This window comes from Lissotriton vulgaris, chromosome 7 (assembly GCF_964263255.1).
Source record: "Lissotriton vulgaris chromosome 7, aLisVul1.2, whole genome shotgun sequence".
In the NCBI taxonomy this organism is placed as follows: Eukaryota; Metazoa; Chordata; class Amphibia; order Caudata; family Salamandridae; genus Lissotriton; species Lissotriton vulgaris.
Window position 1 is genome coordinate 660033847 of NC_141695.1, and position 18150 is coordinate 660051996.

Genomic DNA, 18150 nt, shown 5'->3' on the forward strand with positions numbered 1-18150 from the left:
GGCAAGTTGTCCAGAATGCTGCAGCTCGGATTGTTCTAAAAATCTCAAAACACCCATCAGATGCACTGACTTTAGTAGCCCAGACTGGATTCCGGTGCAGAAAAGAATCCACTATAAGCCACTGTGCCTCTCCCATTGGGCTAGGAGAGGCCCACCTCTCATACAGCGACTAATCAAGACTTATATTCTCAGGAGGTCTGTGCAGTCCGGAAATCTAAAGTTGCTGACAGCCCCTAGGGTTAACAAGATATTGTGCTGGTCGGGGGTCCTTCCTTTAGCTTTTCTTGCTCCCAAACTTTAGAACAAACTCCCCCATCGTCATCAGAATGAACCATTCCGAATCCAGTTTTAGGAAACTTCTGAAAAAACTCCTCTATTTTATTCTTATTGTCACTTCCTTTTAGGTGCCTCTAGTAAACTGGCAGATGTGTTGTCTTTAGCACTGGGAGGCCCGTATGGGTGGTTAGGCTATAAAAGTAAAAAAAATCTTGATTCTGGTTGCTCTCCTGTTTCATTTGAGCGGGCTTGAGCAGTGCGTAATTGATCGTTTTCCAATCTTGATTCTCGTTGCTCTCCTGTTTCATTCGAGCGGGCTTGAGCAGTGCGTAATCAATCTGTTTCCAATCTTGATTCTCGTTGTTTGTTCGTTTGAGAAGAACGGGCTTGAGCAGTGCGTACTCGATCGGCTTCCAATCTTGATTCTGTTTGCTCGTTCGTTTGAGAATTACGGCTTGAGCAGTTTGTATTCGAACAGCATTACAGGCTTGAGCAGTTTGTATTCGAACAGCTTCTAATCTTGCTTCCCATTGCTCATATGTTTCTGAAGCTCATAATGCCTTTTTCTTTTGTGCTTCTGATGTAGATTGACCAATCGATTTCCGTTTGGGGGTCATAACTGTCGACGATGGTCGCAAATTAGCTGTCTATTTCAGTATTCTAAAGATTATGAGGGCCCTGGGGGGCCGATTTTTAAAATAATTTTTGGACAGAAACCTTTGCGGGAGTGTACTCAACAACTTCCCAAAGTTTCATGGCGATCGGATGAATGGTGTAGTAATGTATAAAGGACAAACAGACAGACAGACATACTTTCGTTTTTATATATATAGAAAGTAGGGAGAGGCCATATCACAAGGGGGAGGAAAGACTCATGCTTTGCTCCTGTGGATATTGGATCTTCTGTTCTGAGACTTGACCCTCCAACAATGGGGACTGGAAAGATGGGTAGTTACTGAGCGTATGCTGGGTGAGAGGAAGCAGAAAAGGGCCTTTGAGAAATGCTGGTTAGAGGTATGGTATGACAACATCTCTACACCAGCCTTGAGAGATTCCGCAGGCGCTTTGTCACTCTTAAGAATGCTAACCTAGGTCTGGGCCACATTGCAGTGAGTGAGGCTTGGGGAGTGTGCCTGGCAGTCTCCTTCTGTGCCGATCGTGTGCGAGAGTTAATGGCACTCATTCTAGGCCCCTAGTGGATAGGTTGCAGTTTGGATGTGACTATCATGTCTGGCAGCAATAAGTGGGCGGGGTCATGCTCTGGTATATGTGTCTTGTGGGCCGCAGCCCTTTCACGGCATTTGATCAGGCAGGGTCTGGCTAGGTGGATACCGGGCAGTGTTCGTTCTCTTCTCATGTGGACAACTGTAACAATGATTGGTGGGGTGCCACTCACCACATCAACATCGAACCCTAGTGTAAGTAAGGAATCTGAGCTGGCAGGTGGTGGGCCTGTCGGTGTCCTACTTGACCTGACCGCAGGTCGCTCCCCACGCCGCACGGCTCCTCCTGTGTGCCTGTGCCCGTGACTCTGCCCCACTGCTGCCGCTGCCGGGAGTTTGCCCCTGGCCACCCCCCTCCTGCTTCCAGCTGCTCCTGTGTGCCCGTGCCTCCACTCCACTTCTGGCTGGAGTTCGCCCCTGGTGACAGTTTTTCTGCGTTCTCCACTGTACCGCTAATTTGTGTTTTTTCCACCTTGGCATTGTATTCTGTATCTTTGTATTCCGTTCTCAGGCGTTCCTTGCGCCCTGCCCTTTGTGGCCCCCCCCCCAGCTCCCCGCTTCCCGCCGCTGCTCCCCTGCGGCCCACCCCCTTTTGCCTTCTGTGTCCCGTGCCCTCGCCCATTGGCCATCCCGCTCCCGACCCCAGCTGCTCCTCCCTCCCACTTTGCCTCTTATGGAGGTCACCGCACAGAAGCGCAGCGGACGCGCCAAAGGCGTGCCAAAGGCAAGCCCGTCTGCTCCCGCCCGCGCCTGGACCGCGCCCAGCGCCAGAACCCCTGTACCCCAAGCCCACCACAACGCCAGACTGCACTACGACTCCAGTACCCTCCACACACTCAACCCCGGACGATACCACCCCTGCTACCAGGCCATCCCGAAGCACACCCAAGGGCCTTTCACCTGCCGGGACTGCAGATTCACCAGCATCCAGCTCACCAAACCACCAAACAGAGAACCCAACCACCTCCATTGCATCCTCCTCAACAACCGCTCCGCTCGCAAGCACGCCATCGAACTTTGGGCCCTCTTAGACTCCATCGCCCCCGAGGTCGCCTTCCTGACGGAGACCTGGCTGAACACCACCTCAGCGCCTGACATCGCCATAGCCATCCCACAGGGATACAAGATCTCCCGCAGAGACCGTGCCAACGGAGTGGGAGGGGGAATCGCCATCATCCACAAAGACACCCTCAGACTCTCGACCAACACCCACAAAACCTTCACCAAGGCCGAGCACATGCACTTCCAGATCCCCACTGACCCCAACGCGACCCTCAGAGGAACACTCGTCTACAGACCACCCGGACCAAGACCACAGTTCAGCGACACCATTGCCGACCTAGTCAGCAACCACGCCCTCGCCTCCACGGACTACATCCTCATCGGGGACCTGAACTTCCACCTCGAGAACAACAACGACGCCAACTCCACCGCCCTGATAGACAATCTCGCCAACCTCGGACTCAAACAGCTCGTGACTACACCCACCCACGCCGCTGGACACACGCTGAACCCCATATTCTCCGCAAGCCCCCACGTCTCCTTCAACCACACCACCGTACCCCACTGGACCAACAGATGCCTCCACTTCACCTTCAGGAAACCAACAAGACACCACCGCACCCAACAGCTGCCACGCCGCTGCTGGGGCATGGTCACCAAGGATCAACTGACCACCACCCTCGCCCTGAGACCACTCGCCGACCCCATCGACCCAAACTCCGCCGCTACCAACCTCAAACAGTGGATCAACAACTGCGCCAACACCCTCGGCCCTCTCAAGCTCTCCACAACCAACCACTCCAACAAGAAAGCCGCCTGGTTCCCCGAGGACCTCCGGACCTCCAAGCACACCTGTCAAAAGCTGGAGAAGAAATGGCTCTGTGACCGATCTCCAGACAGCCTCACAGCCCACAAGAACACCACCTGCAGACACCACCAACTCATCAGGACCGCTAAGAGGACCGTCTTCAAGGACCGCCTAGACAACAACGCATACAACACCAAAGAGCTCTTCAGCATCGTGAAAGAACTCTCCAACACCAACGACATTACACCATTGCAAGAACTGTGCGACTCCCTGGCCACCTTCTTTCACCGCAAGATCACCGACATCCATGACAGCTTCAACTGCGACACCCACCATGAAGACCACCATCCCCACGACCTCCACCCACACCAGTCGCCTGACCACCTGGTCCAGCGTCAGCGACGAAGACACCATCAAAACCATGAACACCATCCACTCCGGATCCCCTTCCGACCCGTTTTCAACATTGCCAGCACAACCATCGCACCCCACCTCCGGAAAACAATCAACATCTCCTTTGAGATAGCATCCTTCCCGGAAAGGTGGAAAGACGCTGAGATCATCGCCCTTCTGAAGAAACCCAAGGCGGACCCCAAGGACTTCAAGACCTTCCGGCCCATCTCCCTGATTCCGTTCCCGGCAAAAGTGACAGAGAAGATTGTCAACAAACAGCTAACCTGCTACCTCGAAGACAACAGCATCCTGAACCCCTCCCAATCCGGCTTCCGCAGCAACCACAGCACCGAGACCGCCCTCATCGCCGCCACCGACGACATCAGGATCCTGATGGACAAAAGAGAAACAGCCGCCCTCATCCTCCTGGACCTGTCAGCTGCCTTGGACACGGTCTGCCACCGCACCCTATCAGCGCGCCTACACGACGCCGGAATCCAAGAGAAGGCCCTGGCCTGGACCACATCCTTCCTCTCCGGCAGAACCCAGAGCGTCCGCCTCCCACCCTTCCGCTCAAAAACCACCAAGATCATCTGCGGCGTCCCACAAGGATCCTCCCTTAGCCCGGCGCTGTTCAACATCTATATGGCACCTCTCGCCCACGTTGCACAACAGCACAACCTCAACATCATCTCCTACGCCGACGACACCCATCTGATCATATCCCTCACCGAAGACCCCCACACCACCAAAGCCAACCTTCACAAAGGAATGAAGGCCGTCGCCGACTGGATGAAGGACAGCAGACTGAAGCTGAATTCAGACAAGACGGAGGTCCTCATCCTCGGACCCACCCCATCAGCCTGGGACGACTCCTGGTGGCCCACATCGCTAGGCACAGCCCCGGAACCCACCGACCACGCACGCAACCTGGGGTTCATCCGGGACTCCACCCTCTCCATGACCAAGCAAGTCAACACCGTCTCCGCGTCCTGTTTCACACCCTCCGGATGCTCCGCAGGATCTTCAAATGGATCCATCCTGACACGAGAAAAACCGCCACCCAGGCCCTCATCACCGGCAGACTCGACTACGGGAACGCCCTCTACTCAGGAACAACAGCCAAGCTCCTGAGACGACTACAACGAACCCAGAACGCCTCGGCATGACTGATCCTCGACGTCCCCCGACGCAGCCACATCACACCCCACCTGAGAAGCCTACACTGGCTCCCCGTCAACAAGAGAATCACCTTCAAACTCCTCACCCACACACACAAAGCACTAAACAACACCCGACCAACATACCTCAACAACCAGCTCAGCTTCCACCCCCCCGCACCCTCCGCTCTGCCACCCTCTCCCTCGCCACAGTCCCTCGTATCTGGAAAATCTCCGCCGGCGGCAGATCCTTCTCCTACCTCGCCGCCAAGACCTGGAACGCTCTCTCTACCAGCCTACGACAGACCCACGACCTACTGGCCTTCAGAAGACTTTTCAAGTCCTGGCTCTTCAATCAGTAGCAGCCTCCCCCCCCCTCTAACCCCCCCAAGCGCCTTGGGACCCTCACAGGTATGTAGCACGCTTTACAAATGCATTGATTGATTGATTGATTGATTGACTTGGCATTAAAAGTGTCTTGCTGGGCTGGCCCAGGTGTTAGAGGCCCGCTAGTATCACAGAATGCTGCAATGCAGTGTGGCCCTCCTCGGGTCACGCTGTGCAGTCTGCGGACATTGAGGTGCCCGATGCTGTGTTTTGCAGTCAGGCCAAGTCCCCTGAGTACCTCTGTGGATGTTCCGACCTTTAAGGAATGCAGATCTGTGAGCCGGTTTCTTCTCAAACACACTCTAAATTTCCCCTTTGGTGAAAATAAACTAAGTTGCATGTCATATCTCATAAATGCAGTTGTGTTCTCAATTATTCGCCTTCTGGTCGGTTTACATGAAGGTGGATGATGTCTCTATGTTTTCATCCTCCTCTTCACTTCCTAGGCTTGGAATCCTTGCATCTCCTTAATGCCGGTACCTGAAATTGTGCCTTAGTAGTTTAAACATGAACAAATTGTCTCTTATATGTGTTCCATTACATTGTATTTCAGCCTTTGTGGCACTGCAGCCTCAGTATAACTTAATTCAGTAAGATTGCTGCTTCTGTACACGTCCAAGCTCACATCTGAGCTCAGCGCTTTTGCTAGTGGCGAACTATTTGGCCTCCTTGCATAATTTCATTTCACTGATTTTTCCCAGTGGGGCCCTCAGACTCTGCTTACTCTACTGCCTCCATTTGAAGAAACCCTTCAACATGCAACCGAATTTGGACATGGGCAGTTGTTGACTGGTCGTCCAATTTGGGGAGAGGATTGCGACTAAACACAAAGGACATCACCCTTCATCTTCGAAGCTTCTAATTATCCTCAACATAGCTCACCTACCAGAAAATCCACTAGATAGATGTTGGCTTGTTTGCAGAATTACACCACCTTTGCTCTATGGTCACTGACCTGCATCTTCAGTTGCCATGGGAATGCTGGCAGGGCTGAAGACCCTTTCACTTAATAAGAACATAAATGTATGAAGTGTGGCCGCCTCTTCCATGGAAACAGGAGAGTGGTTTATTATTCCCTGCAGCAAGTGTGCTGCCATGGGTTACCATCCAATCTCCGCTTTTAATGCATTGAGTGCAAGAGAGTTCAGGAGAGCTTCCAAAAAGATAAAATATTGTTGGTTGAAAATGTTTTGCATATTTTCTATAATGGGGAAACAGTGGCTTATCTATCTGTATTTGTTGTTTATTTTTTTTAATGCATATTGACATTGTGTTCTTCAGACTTTGTGAAGGCTGCCCGCAGTGTATTCCACTTGCAGCTGGACGAAGCAGGACTTAGCCCAGGATCGATGTGTGCCGCCCCTGAAATTAATAATTTGCTAGAGCCTACCTCATCTCAGGTGAAGTTTTTTTCTATGCTTTGCAAGTTCTATGTTGATGGAGAATTTCCGACACCACTATGTATTATGCACGATCAATTTGAAGCACAATTAAGTTTTCTGTAATGCCGTATCTCAAGCGTTTAATCTTGGAAATAAATTCAGCATCCTATTTATTTTCTCGCTCACACTAAAGAAATCATTGTCTAGGTTTCCTTTCTAAGACCTTTGAAGAACACAAGGCCATCCTGATATTTGCCATACTGCACAATTATCTTGCGCAAGTTAAGAAAGAAAAGAGCAGTAAAGTACAATCATATTTATTATCCATTTATGAGTTCTATATAGCGCTAGCTAGACCCGAAGGTATCGGAGCATTTTACAAGTTATGTGAATGACTTCACTGGTATAAACCTTAATCGTGGGAAATATACTGCCTTTAATTATGATCTTTAATTAAATTTGTGTACATTTATGAGGCAGTAGAATGTGACTCAAAGAACACAAAAAGATTTTATATTTGGCTAGACCACACTAAACAGATAGGAACTTGGTTTATGTGAATATAGTAATTGTCTTAGTGTCTGCGTGGTGGGTAAAATGCGAGTCCCATAACCACATGGGAACCTAGGGTCTCAAGGTTGCAGTGTGGCATCGAGCTGAGTGTACATTTGCCCAAGTTCCTAATCTAGAAACGAAAATGGAGCACACCACCAGTCTTAACTTCTAGTTTCAGAGACTCGTCCATTGCATAACTGCCTCAAGTCTTGACGTAGTAGAAAGTAAAAAGTTTTTTGTGCATAGGCAGTCCCTTTCTGCCTGGCTGAAGGAGAGAAACATAATGGTCAGGTCATCAAACAGGGAAGAGCACAGAAACAGCCATCCTGCTCAAAACCGAAAATGCTTTTGCCTATTATTAATTAATACATTTTTAACTTTACAAGTCATTCTAGCTCTTGGGAGGGAGGAGAATAATCTATTATGTTCACTATATAAATTAAACACCATTTACACATAACAGTTATTATTACATCAATTATTCCTTCATTACTCTTGACAGTTCCAATTTTAATTTAACTTTGAATTCAGGCCCTCCTCAACTCCAGTAAGTAGCTGAACCAGCCTCTCTACCAGCTGTTGTTGAATTAGTCCAACCATTGCCAGTAGCTTTAGGGCCATGAATTCCTGCATCTCCGCTCTTCAGACCAGGTCTGGTGACATAGTGGACTAATGCATCCTGTGTTAGACCTCATGGTCAAAGGTTCAAATCACTGCAGATCCACTCAGTCTTTCATGCTTCTGAGGTTGATAAAATGAGTACGATTGAGTTTGGTAACAATAAACATCTGGTATTCAGTGCGTAGATACCCGCCTGGGTGACCATGCATTTTACGTTTACAGCTGTTTATGTTAAGATTTCCAGCACCTGCCTCAGACCCAGTTCCTGGCCCCATTCCACAAGCTTCCAGAGGTTCATCACTGAGGCAGCTAATCCATTCTCTCAAACACCTGCTTGCAAGAGATTGAGGTTGGCTGACCCAGATAGTGTCCCAGTACTGATATTGATTGTACCTGTGCCAATTTGAACATTCTTCCGGGAGGCATTTTCAGTCCTAGCAAAAGTGCTTTTGAATCACTGTTATTGAAGGCACTGTCCTGCAGTGGAAAATGAGGTATGGTGACTGTGTCCACTTCACCACCAAAACATTCACTTCAAATTGAGGATCACGTTCTCATGCAGTCTCAAGAGTTTTAGAAGAAGCCTAGTTCCAAGCTAGCAATTTCAGTCTCTTGACAAAAAGGACAGGGCCCCATTTGTGAAAACAGTTATTATGTCTTGCGCACCTCTTGCTCAGTCTGTACTTGTGTGGCATGGTTCCTGAAGATTAGGGCTTTCGCCTTCCATATGACAAGAAGGCCACATTTATTGGGAAAAATATCAAGAAAAAAATTCCAATCTGGTGTCTCACTGATGCAAGCTAATGCCAATGCATTCATGGTTCATTTTGGTTCTTGTGCATGCATTTGCCTGTTTTCTATTGCACATGTCAATACTGTAAATACTTCTGGCTTTCAGCTCCAATCTCCATCTTTCTGCCTTCTAATTAACTCCACCCATAGCATTGTGCTGCAGTCTGGATGGTAAAAATTGCAAAAAACACAGTTGATGGACAGAATGTAGAACGATGTCATACATTAATCCCAGTACAAGGATCTGGGCCTAAATCCATCGTTTTTTTGCACTCCACACCACCCTGGGTTAGACACTGGTTATATGCAAATCAGCTCTGACCCTGTGCCTCATGGGAACAGTCCAGTTCGAACTACCAAGCCATGTCTTTCCCAGACCGGAATCAAGCATCCAAGGACCGGTTTCTGGCTATCAGCCTTCATCAGCCTGTATAGCTTGACTCCAGTGGTGTGGAGAGCCTGGGACTCACATCTGAGTATACCCAGCACACTCGGGTTGAAAATTTCAAAAAACACAGTTGATGGACAGAATGTAGAACACTGTCATACATTCACCCCAGTACAAGGACCTGGGTCTAAATCCATCGTTTTTTTGCACTCCACACCACCCTGGGTTAGACACTGGCTATATGCAAATCAGCTCTGACCCTGTGCCTCATGGGAACAGTGTCTAACCCAGGGTGGTGTGGAGTGCAAAAAAACGATGGATTTAGGCACAGATCCTTGTACTAGGGTGAATGTATGACATTGTTCTACATTCTGTCCATCAACTGTGTTTTTTGCAATTTTCACCCAGAGTGTGCTGGGTATACTCAGACGTGAGTCCCAGGCTCTCCACACCACTGGAGTCAAGCTATCCAGCTGATGAAGGTTGATAGCCAGAAACCGGTCCTTGGATGCTTGATTCCGGTCTGGGAAAGACATGGCTTGGTAGTTCGGACTGGACTGTTCCCATGAGGCACAGGGTCAGAGCTGATTTGCATATAGCCAGTGTCTAACCCAGGGTGGTGTGGAGTGCAAAAAAACGATGGATTTAGACCCAGATCCTTGTACTGGGGTGAATGTATGGCATTGTTCTACATTCTGTCCATCAACTGTGTTTTTTGCAATTTTCACCCCGAGTGTGCTGGGTATACTCAGACGTGAGTCCCAGGCTCTCCACACCACTGGAGTCAAGCTATCCAGGCTGATGAAGGCTGATAGCCAGAAACCGGTCCTTGGATGCTTTATTCCGGTCTGGGAAAGACATGGCTTGGTAGTACGGACTGGACTGTTCCCATGAGGCACAGGGTCAGAGCTGATTTGCATATAGCCAGTGTCTAACCCAGGGTGGTGTGGAGTGCAAAAAACGATGGATTTAGGCCCAGATCCTTGTACTGGGGTGAATGCATGACATTGTTCTACATTCTGTCCATCAACTGTGTTTTTTGCAGTCTGGATGGTGGCAGAAACACGACCACTCTTTCAGTGCATCCAGTCACCCTTTCAGTCAGTAGGGAATCACAGTCGCTTGAGCGCCTTTACGAGTACTGGATAATTGGCCAATAGTCAAGTCAGGTCAAGTCAATACAAAGTTTATTGTGAAGATTTCTTAAAACCATGACAATATAACACATTTAAAAGACATCTTATACAAAGGACAAATAGAAAGGGATGGGTCCTTGCAATACCCACTACTGTAACTGGCACATAGTGCCTAAGAATAAAACACAAGGTGTACAAGCAGTTTTAGTTAAGTTTAGGGTAGTTTTGCTTTTTAAAAACTATCATAGGTGAACCAGTTTGAGTTTTTATGTGAGAGAAGTAAACATAGTTTAAGTCCACTACAAATTGGATTACATACATAACAAATGTTAAAAAGAGGTGAGACTAGGCAATGCCTAATGTCCGTAGTGCAGGAACTTGGAGTTATCAATCCGCGGTCATCTCTGTGCTTTGTTCTGTGATTTTAAGAAGGTCCAGCACTACTTTAAAAATGTGCCTATTCCTGCCAGTTCAAGGGGAACCATGGTACTAAAAATCCAGTCCATTGCATGTTCTTATGCCATGAATTAAAAAAGTGGCTGTAATAGTGTTCACCGGGAATCGAGCAACGTCGGACAGCAGCAAAGTAAGTGTAAAAAGGTTTCAGATTTGTAGCCACAAAGTCTGCACTTGACAATCTTGGAGAGCAGTGGCCAATTTTGGTTGAAGTCTTTGATTTGTAATGCCAGCCTCCTTACTGATTTGGGTTAGGAAAGCTTTCCCGATTGTCCAATTGAGATACGATTGTGTCTGAAGGCCAACTTAGCTGTCGTTGTTGTATGATGCCGCCTTGGCCATTAGCGGCGGTGTAGACTTAATTTCTTTCCATGTCCGTGGTCTTCAAAAGGAATTTAAGGTGTTTTTTCAATATACTTTTTACTGCAGTGTGTGTGAGTAGTGAGGTATTTAGAACGGTCAAGTCAATTTGAAGAGTAGCTGCTGCCGTCGCTAGATAAGTGGACCATGGGTTATTTTTATATTTGAATATATTTTGCAGAATAAATTTCAAGGTGCCTGGAATCGCCGATTAGCATCTCTAGTAATACTTTAGAAAGGACTCCATGCTAGACCATTCAATGCCCTCCAGGCCAAATTCGAATCTCACCAGAGGTCCCCTGGTGTAATAAGGCAATTTGAACACTCTTTTGTAGACTTCTAGATGTAATTCTTTGATAATTTTAATGAGTTGGCCCTGAAAGGCCTCGCTGCCGTAATGCCATTAGTCTTCAAGAGAAGGTCCCTGTGTCTTGGAGGGCAGCAATAATTATATCATATCACGTCACAAAAAAAGGTTATAGAATAATTCTGCCAGCAACTACCCCATTTCTTTGCTCAACTGAGTTGAAAAGCTCTATGCCAAACTGCTACTTACCTCTCTGGGCCATAAACAATGAGATCATTTCATCATCACAAGCAGGTTTTAGAAAATGTCAAGGCAGAATGATCAGGCAATGAGATTGTACAATATGGGCCTGAAATACACATATGTAAGGAACTCAAGGTTATACTTGACATTCATTGATCTTAAAACAGCATTTGATTCTGTCAATCAACAGTTGTTGTGGTGACTGGAGATGCCTAAAGAAACCGGTGTTTGCCAAAAAACTCCTTTTGAGGATAACTTGTCTTCAGTTAAATATGGATCAAGAGACCCGACCGCTCCAAGTTTAGCAATAAACAGTGTTTGACAGGGATGTCTCTCTGCCCCAGCCTTGTTTAATACCTTCAACAACGATGTGCACAAATTCTTGCTTGCTTTGAATCTAGATGTAGCTATCTCTGGTGGGCAAAAAAACATGATTTGTCTATTTTCCTAGGACACTGTTCTTCTGTCTCACACCTAACTTGCAATGTAAAAACCCCTTAGAGATTTGAGGATTATTACAAAACAAATAACCTCTTGATCAACTCTTCAAAAACAAGTATATGACTCCCAAATTACAGATGCAACCCAAGGAACACATTTGAAATGTACGGAAAACTGTAGGATCATGTGTATCATTACGATTATTTGGAGCTCAGATTTGATGCAAAAATATATTGGCACCCTCAATTAGTGAAAAGTGAGGTCTTCTTGAGTCAGTATGCCAACTCTTTCCTAATATTTTCGAATAATTGTGGCTGCTGATTAATTGCGCTTGCTCTCAAAGCATATCGAGCAAAGGCCTTCGCAGTAGCGATCTATGGCGGCTCAAGAAAGCTGCTGGCCTGGTGAGATCTGAGAAACACTTTCTATGTCACCTCCTTCATCTTGAATGAGAGATTACCACAGATGCTCTTAAGTCTGAGCTTGGCATTGTTTCAGCTGGTCTGTATGCATCCGTTAGACCAATCTTGAATTGGATTAGAATTTGCATGAAGCCCGAGCTGAGTAGCTTGAAAACCTTGTGCGACCTTTGGTCAAATCAACCAAACTACCTTGGTATAATCATGTTGCTGCTATTTTTAATTCGATAGGCTGCCACAAGTTCTGGTCTAGCCCTGAGAGTATGTCCTCAACGAGTGTTCAGCTAGTAAAAAATAAGTTCTGGGATTGCAATGTTGCACACGTGTGGCAAACTATTAACATGTTACCAAGTTTTGAAACCTTTTCTTGCCTATAACCATTACTTGGACCAGTTATACCCAGAAATAAAAAGATTATTGCATATAAGGTTAAGGTTAGGTACACTACCAGTAAGGAGATACACTAGCAATTAGTCAGATGATCCTAGGAGCACAGCCGCTTGCAGCCATGAGTTGGGCGATGACGAGATTTGTTATTCTGTACCATCTCACTGCAGGAGACCATATCTTCAGCCTCTTTTTAACAGCAACAACAAGTTAGACAATGCAAGGATGCAATGCACTTCTGCATGTGCACTGACACCACAGTCATTTTTTTTTTAAACATATTTTATTTGGCGAGTTGCATATATATTGCAGGGCTCTGCACACCAGAGACATCTGCAGAATCAGACCATACAGCTACATGGGCAATCGACTTCTCCTTTCTTTTTTAACAATGCATAATAGCAGAATACTTTGAGAAATCATCAGAGCAATACAAAATGTTGGGAAGAACCGCCCCCTAACACCCTCCCACTCCCACCCCACCCTCTTTGTTCGCACAACGCCCACACAGTCCTATTCACAGCCTATAAATAAGCCAAAAGAATATCGGAATACTCCAAAACCTCCGACAGGCCCACCCGCCAGCATCTCCACCGGCAAAATAGATATGGGGAAATCACCCCGACGGATGAGCTGCTGCCTCGGCTGACGGGTCCAACCACAGGCCCCGATAATCCAACAACTGTTTCTAAATTCTGTACTGCTTGCCTGGGCACCCCTTAGCCACAAAAACATGTTGTTCTAGCCCCGTACAAAAATCTAATCCGTTCTTCCCGCTGCGCCTTCGACGCCTTGGCGATATCCCGCTTTTCCGGTTTAAAACCCAATTGCATGAGGTGACGTTTGTACACATTACCCCCTATTCCCTCCATGACATCTGCAGCCATCATGGGGAACAGTTGAGCTGTGGCGTACGAGGAAGCCCCCACCCCAGTACCTCCGAAAGGCAGGCAAACACACCCTCCAGAAACGATACAGGAAGGGGCACTGCCATACCGTATGGATGAACCTGCCCTCTTCTCGGCCACATCGAAGACACTCCGGGGATGCAATCAGCCTCGCTCGCCACAAGCATACCCTGGTAAAGAAGGCCCGATGTAGGTACTTGAATTGGATGAGGCGGAGTCGCATCGCTATGGCCACTCCCCGCGGAGACGCCAAGGACTCCATCCTATGCTCCTCCTCCAGTGTGCCCACATCCGCATCCCAGTCCCCCCGGAGTTTCTGAAGTGTGGGGGAGCAATGTGTAACCAAGGACTTTTAGATCTGGTAAATTTTCTTTTCCTTCAGGTCCCCCATAAAAATGTGTGCATCCAGTGGACTGAATTGAAGGAGAGACACCAGACCCTCTAAGCTGGGGGGCAGGGCGCACCACAGTAATATTTAACCAGGTGTCCTTATATATTCTGCTGCTTGGAAGGCTACCAGACGTCTTCCCACTAATCAACACACTAGTGTCCACAAATGATTCCACAGGTGGTATTAGATATGCAGAGAATGGCTCTTTTAGTATCCCTCTGCATTATTGTTTATTACATTTTGGGCTTGAAACTGTGCTACTTTTGACTCGGGAGGTACTGCATCTTCACCTTACTTTTATATAGTATCTCATTCAAGTGTTTCATGTGTCATTTGTACAGTTTCACCAGTGGATCTTGGTGCCGGAGGTCATGCATGGTATGTGCTTAACTTTAATACCTGGCCTTAGATTGGTTCATGTCTATTCTTGATGTCCCTGCTTTAGCACTTTATGAGCCATTTGCACACGCGGCCAGTAGCAAGTCTTGCATTTTTTAAATCCTATTTTAAAACATATGTTTTCATCGGGCAGATCTCTGAAAGCAGATTTATTATCAGTTTCTCATCATTTTAATATCTAGGTGTTTTTCATATGTACCAGTTCACACCTTGAGCACTTTATTGGACTCTTTTGCACTATTGTGGGTACTGGGAAGCACTTGCATTTTTTCATCAAGTTTATTTTTGCACCTTATTTTAAGAGGAGTGTCACTCAACTCAGAGCGGTGTACGCCTGGTTTAGTAGCTGTTTCAAAGAAAAATAACCTTATGGTATGCCACTAATTGTATATGTTTTTATTCATGTGTTTTTATAATCTTTGTTTTTCTTGTATCTTATATAACTTACACTTGTAAGCTGAAAAAAGAACGTTGATTGATTGATAGTTTACAATATAATCGTTGATGAATTACCAGACCATTGCTATTCTGTTGCAAGTTCCACAACAGTAGCACTTGTTGGCCCTTAAATTGATTTGTGTGTGAAACGCAAGTAGTTTGAATGCAGTGAAGTGCTGTTAGACATGACTAAGAGGTTAGCATCTGCAGCCATCATGGGGAACAGTTGAAGTGAGGTGTGCCCTGTAGTTGGGCCACAATATGAGAGCAATATAATTAGGAACAGATATCTCTAGTCCAGGTAATGAAGTCAGTGTCTCTGATCCCAGAAACTCAATTTGTAATTTGGACAGCAACTGTGCTTAGGGAGAGGAGGAATCTGCAACAGTCGCATTTACAGGTCCAGTCAGCACAACGGGGCAAAGTGGCATGACAAAGTGTCCCAAATAGACCTTTTTAGGTCTTGCCTAGAGCGAATCGCATAAGCGCTTCTCTAGGAGAGGGCTCTTGGAATCACTTCCGACTTCCAAGAGCCTTCTCCGTGTGGGTGTGCCTCCTCCCCCACATCCCATTGGCCTTTGCGTGTGGCTTTCAATAATTGAAAGCACGCAAATGGCCAAAGATGGGTGCTTGTCCCACCTCTCGGCATAACTTGCACTCTCATGGCCTAGGGGTCTTGGGAGCGCGCTGGGTGCCATCTGTTCTAGATCAGGATTCGATGGCAGCTGCATTCCTTACAGTGGGTGCGCGCGCACCACTCTGGGGCTTGTTTCTATCATTCCCTGCCTCTCTAGAGACTGGCTCAGCCTGCCCTGGCTTTCTTTCCGCTCGACTTCCTGATCCTTTCGGGTTGGCAGTCCACTGCCCCTGCCTCTCGTGTGACGGCTTTGTCAAAAGGCTGCCCACTCAAACCCATTTTCTCCTTTTTGGCGGGGATAAGAAATATGTTCCATGGAGGAGGCTATGTGCATTTCTTGAGCATGCTGCACACGTGGAAAATAAGGGGGATCATTCACCAGAGGCCTTCGATTTCACTCAGTTTCCTGTGTCAGAGGTTTGTAGACCAGGGCAAGGAGGTGGGACAAATTATCACCACTACGGGCCCTCTTCGGCTTAAATGGACACAGTGTGAGGTGGCTTCACAACACCATTCAGCGAAGGATAAATGCCACTGTTAGTGCAATCAGCCCCCTCCACAGGTCTACATGTAAGGCACAATAAAGGCTGTCATGTGGCAGAAGTTGGAAAATATTTTTGGTAGGGTCGGGAGTTACAATGTTTGGGTTGGGTTAAATTAAAAAAATGTATTGCATGCCAAAGAGTTCCCATACTATATGGCATTACATTCTATTGTACATCACTCTCTTGCGTGTGTTAGATTTGTATTGCTACTGCTGCTTTGCCTCCAATATAATTTCTCCTACAATGCAGTTACCATGCAGCACTGAATGCTGTGCTATGGTGGCATTCAGACTCGATCAACAGAGATACAGAGAACATGGTTTTCCCAGTCTTTTCTCCCTTCTGCCGGACTCCACTTTCTGGGTCTGTCGACAACAACAGAGGTCTGACTGTGGCTGTCAAAGTACATATTGCTCATGGACATTCATAAGTTCAACTTCAACCGGATTGAATCAATAAATGTTTTGTACACAGCATGCTTAACAATCTGCTTGAACGTGAAAGAAGTTACAGGTTACGATTTTATATATCTGGTTAAGACAAACTAAAGGAGCATTCCCAATGCATTAATTGAAGCACTTTAACTCAGTGAATAATGCCATCTCGTGTACTTGCACATTGAACACAAAGCTGCCCGATCTTCTCAAAAACACATTTATTTTTCTTGTTTATGTAGGGAGCCACACATACAGTTCTAACTTTCACAAATGTGAGACCGATTGCATTGCAAATGCTAGTTCTCTTTTTCCGCCAGTAGGTGCCTTCTCAGATACATCAACCTCTTAACTGTTCGAATGAGACATAAAGGGAAATTAGACCTCCTAAGCAGAGTGGCCAACATCAAAGGAAGGAGTTTTGAAATTCCGTCTCCTGCCATGGCGTTTAAGTTATGTAATCCTACACCTAGAGATATAAATGTGCTGAAGGATCCCGTAAACCCGATGCGTTCTTAAAAAACAAGAAGTGGGGATATGTAGGTAATGTACCTGTTACAAAGTAGTCAGCAGACTGGAGTGGTGTGAAGTAGGATTTATTATAACAGCCCCACACGGTGGTGACGCGTGGGTGAACGGAACATCAATAATGACAGTTGGTGTCAACGTAATCAGCTGGGGTTAGGAATGGAATGTGGGGGAACCAATGGGAAGGGGAGAAGCTGGGAAGGTTCACGCGCAGGGGAAAGGAAGGTACCATGCGCATGGGAGCAGGGGGTGGCATGGGTAAGATACAACACATCTTCCTCTCTATAGAGTATTGGCAACAGCGCCACAGGAAGCGGTGGCAAATAAACAGGAGGTGCAAAAACAGTTGGGTAGTTAGTCACACTCATAATCATCCAAACGTTTAGGTCTGCGGATGGTCCTACCAAACCTTCCAGAGGTCGCTGGTAAGTGTGGTGCACATTCGGTGTCCGAATGAGAGTCAAAGTCGGATCTGCCGAACCTACCACTGAATCTGTGACCATCAGACACCACTTCAGAATCCGAATGAGGGTCATCCTGACAACTCCGATTACAAGTCGAAGTGCTGGGATGGACACCTGCAGACCGATCTGTCGATTGGCCATCATCAGAGTCAGAGTCGGGTTGGAGGTCACGTGTGCTGTTGTTTCTAGGCCTATTATTCTCATCAGAACTAGATCTATCAACATCTACCCACAAATCATTGCTAACGGTAACATGCTGCTGGTGACCCTGGGCCTTGTCACTGGGATGATAGTTCGCCAGTCTGCTCATGTGCCAGACCTTCCCATCACTGAGTCTTGCCGCATTGTTAAACAGTTCGTCAATGTGAAGTGGGGCGGTAAATCTGCTTTCTCCTTTCTTTACTTTTTTCTCCAAACGAACTTTCACCAGATCGCCAACCTTGAATGAATGATCTTTTGCACTGTGTCTAGAATCATACCATTCTTTGTAGTACTTCTGTGCCTTGATGATGTTCTTTCTTATGTTTTCAGGTGACCATTCATTTTGTTTTGATTCAGACATCCATCCTAGATCAACGCTCATGGGCTGTCTGCTTCTCATGAGAATGAATGGTGCAGTGCGAGTGCTTGCACAAGGAGCAATCCTGAATGCCCAGATGAGTTTGTATAT

At 46.9% G+C, this 18150-nt stretch overlaps 1 protein-coding gene across 4 annotated transcripts in view; it reads left to right on the plus strand.

Annotated features, from left to right (window-relative positions):
- Positions 1-18150, plus strand: part of STXBP4 (syntaxin binding protein 4) — a 553950-nt gene that overhangs the window by 209630 nt on the left and 326170 nt on the right. For all 4 annotated transcript variants that reach the window (XM_086930861.1, XM_086930863.1, XM_086930862.1 and 1 more), the window contains one exon: positions 6531-6649. In XM_086930861.1, coding sequence (XP_086786987.1) covers positions 6531-6649 — 119 coding nt within the window. The remainder of the gene's footprint in view (positions 1-6530; positions 6650-18150) is intronic.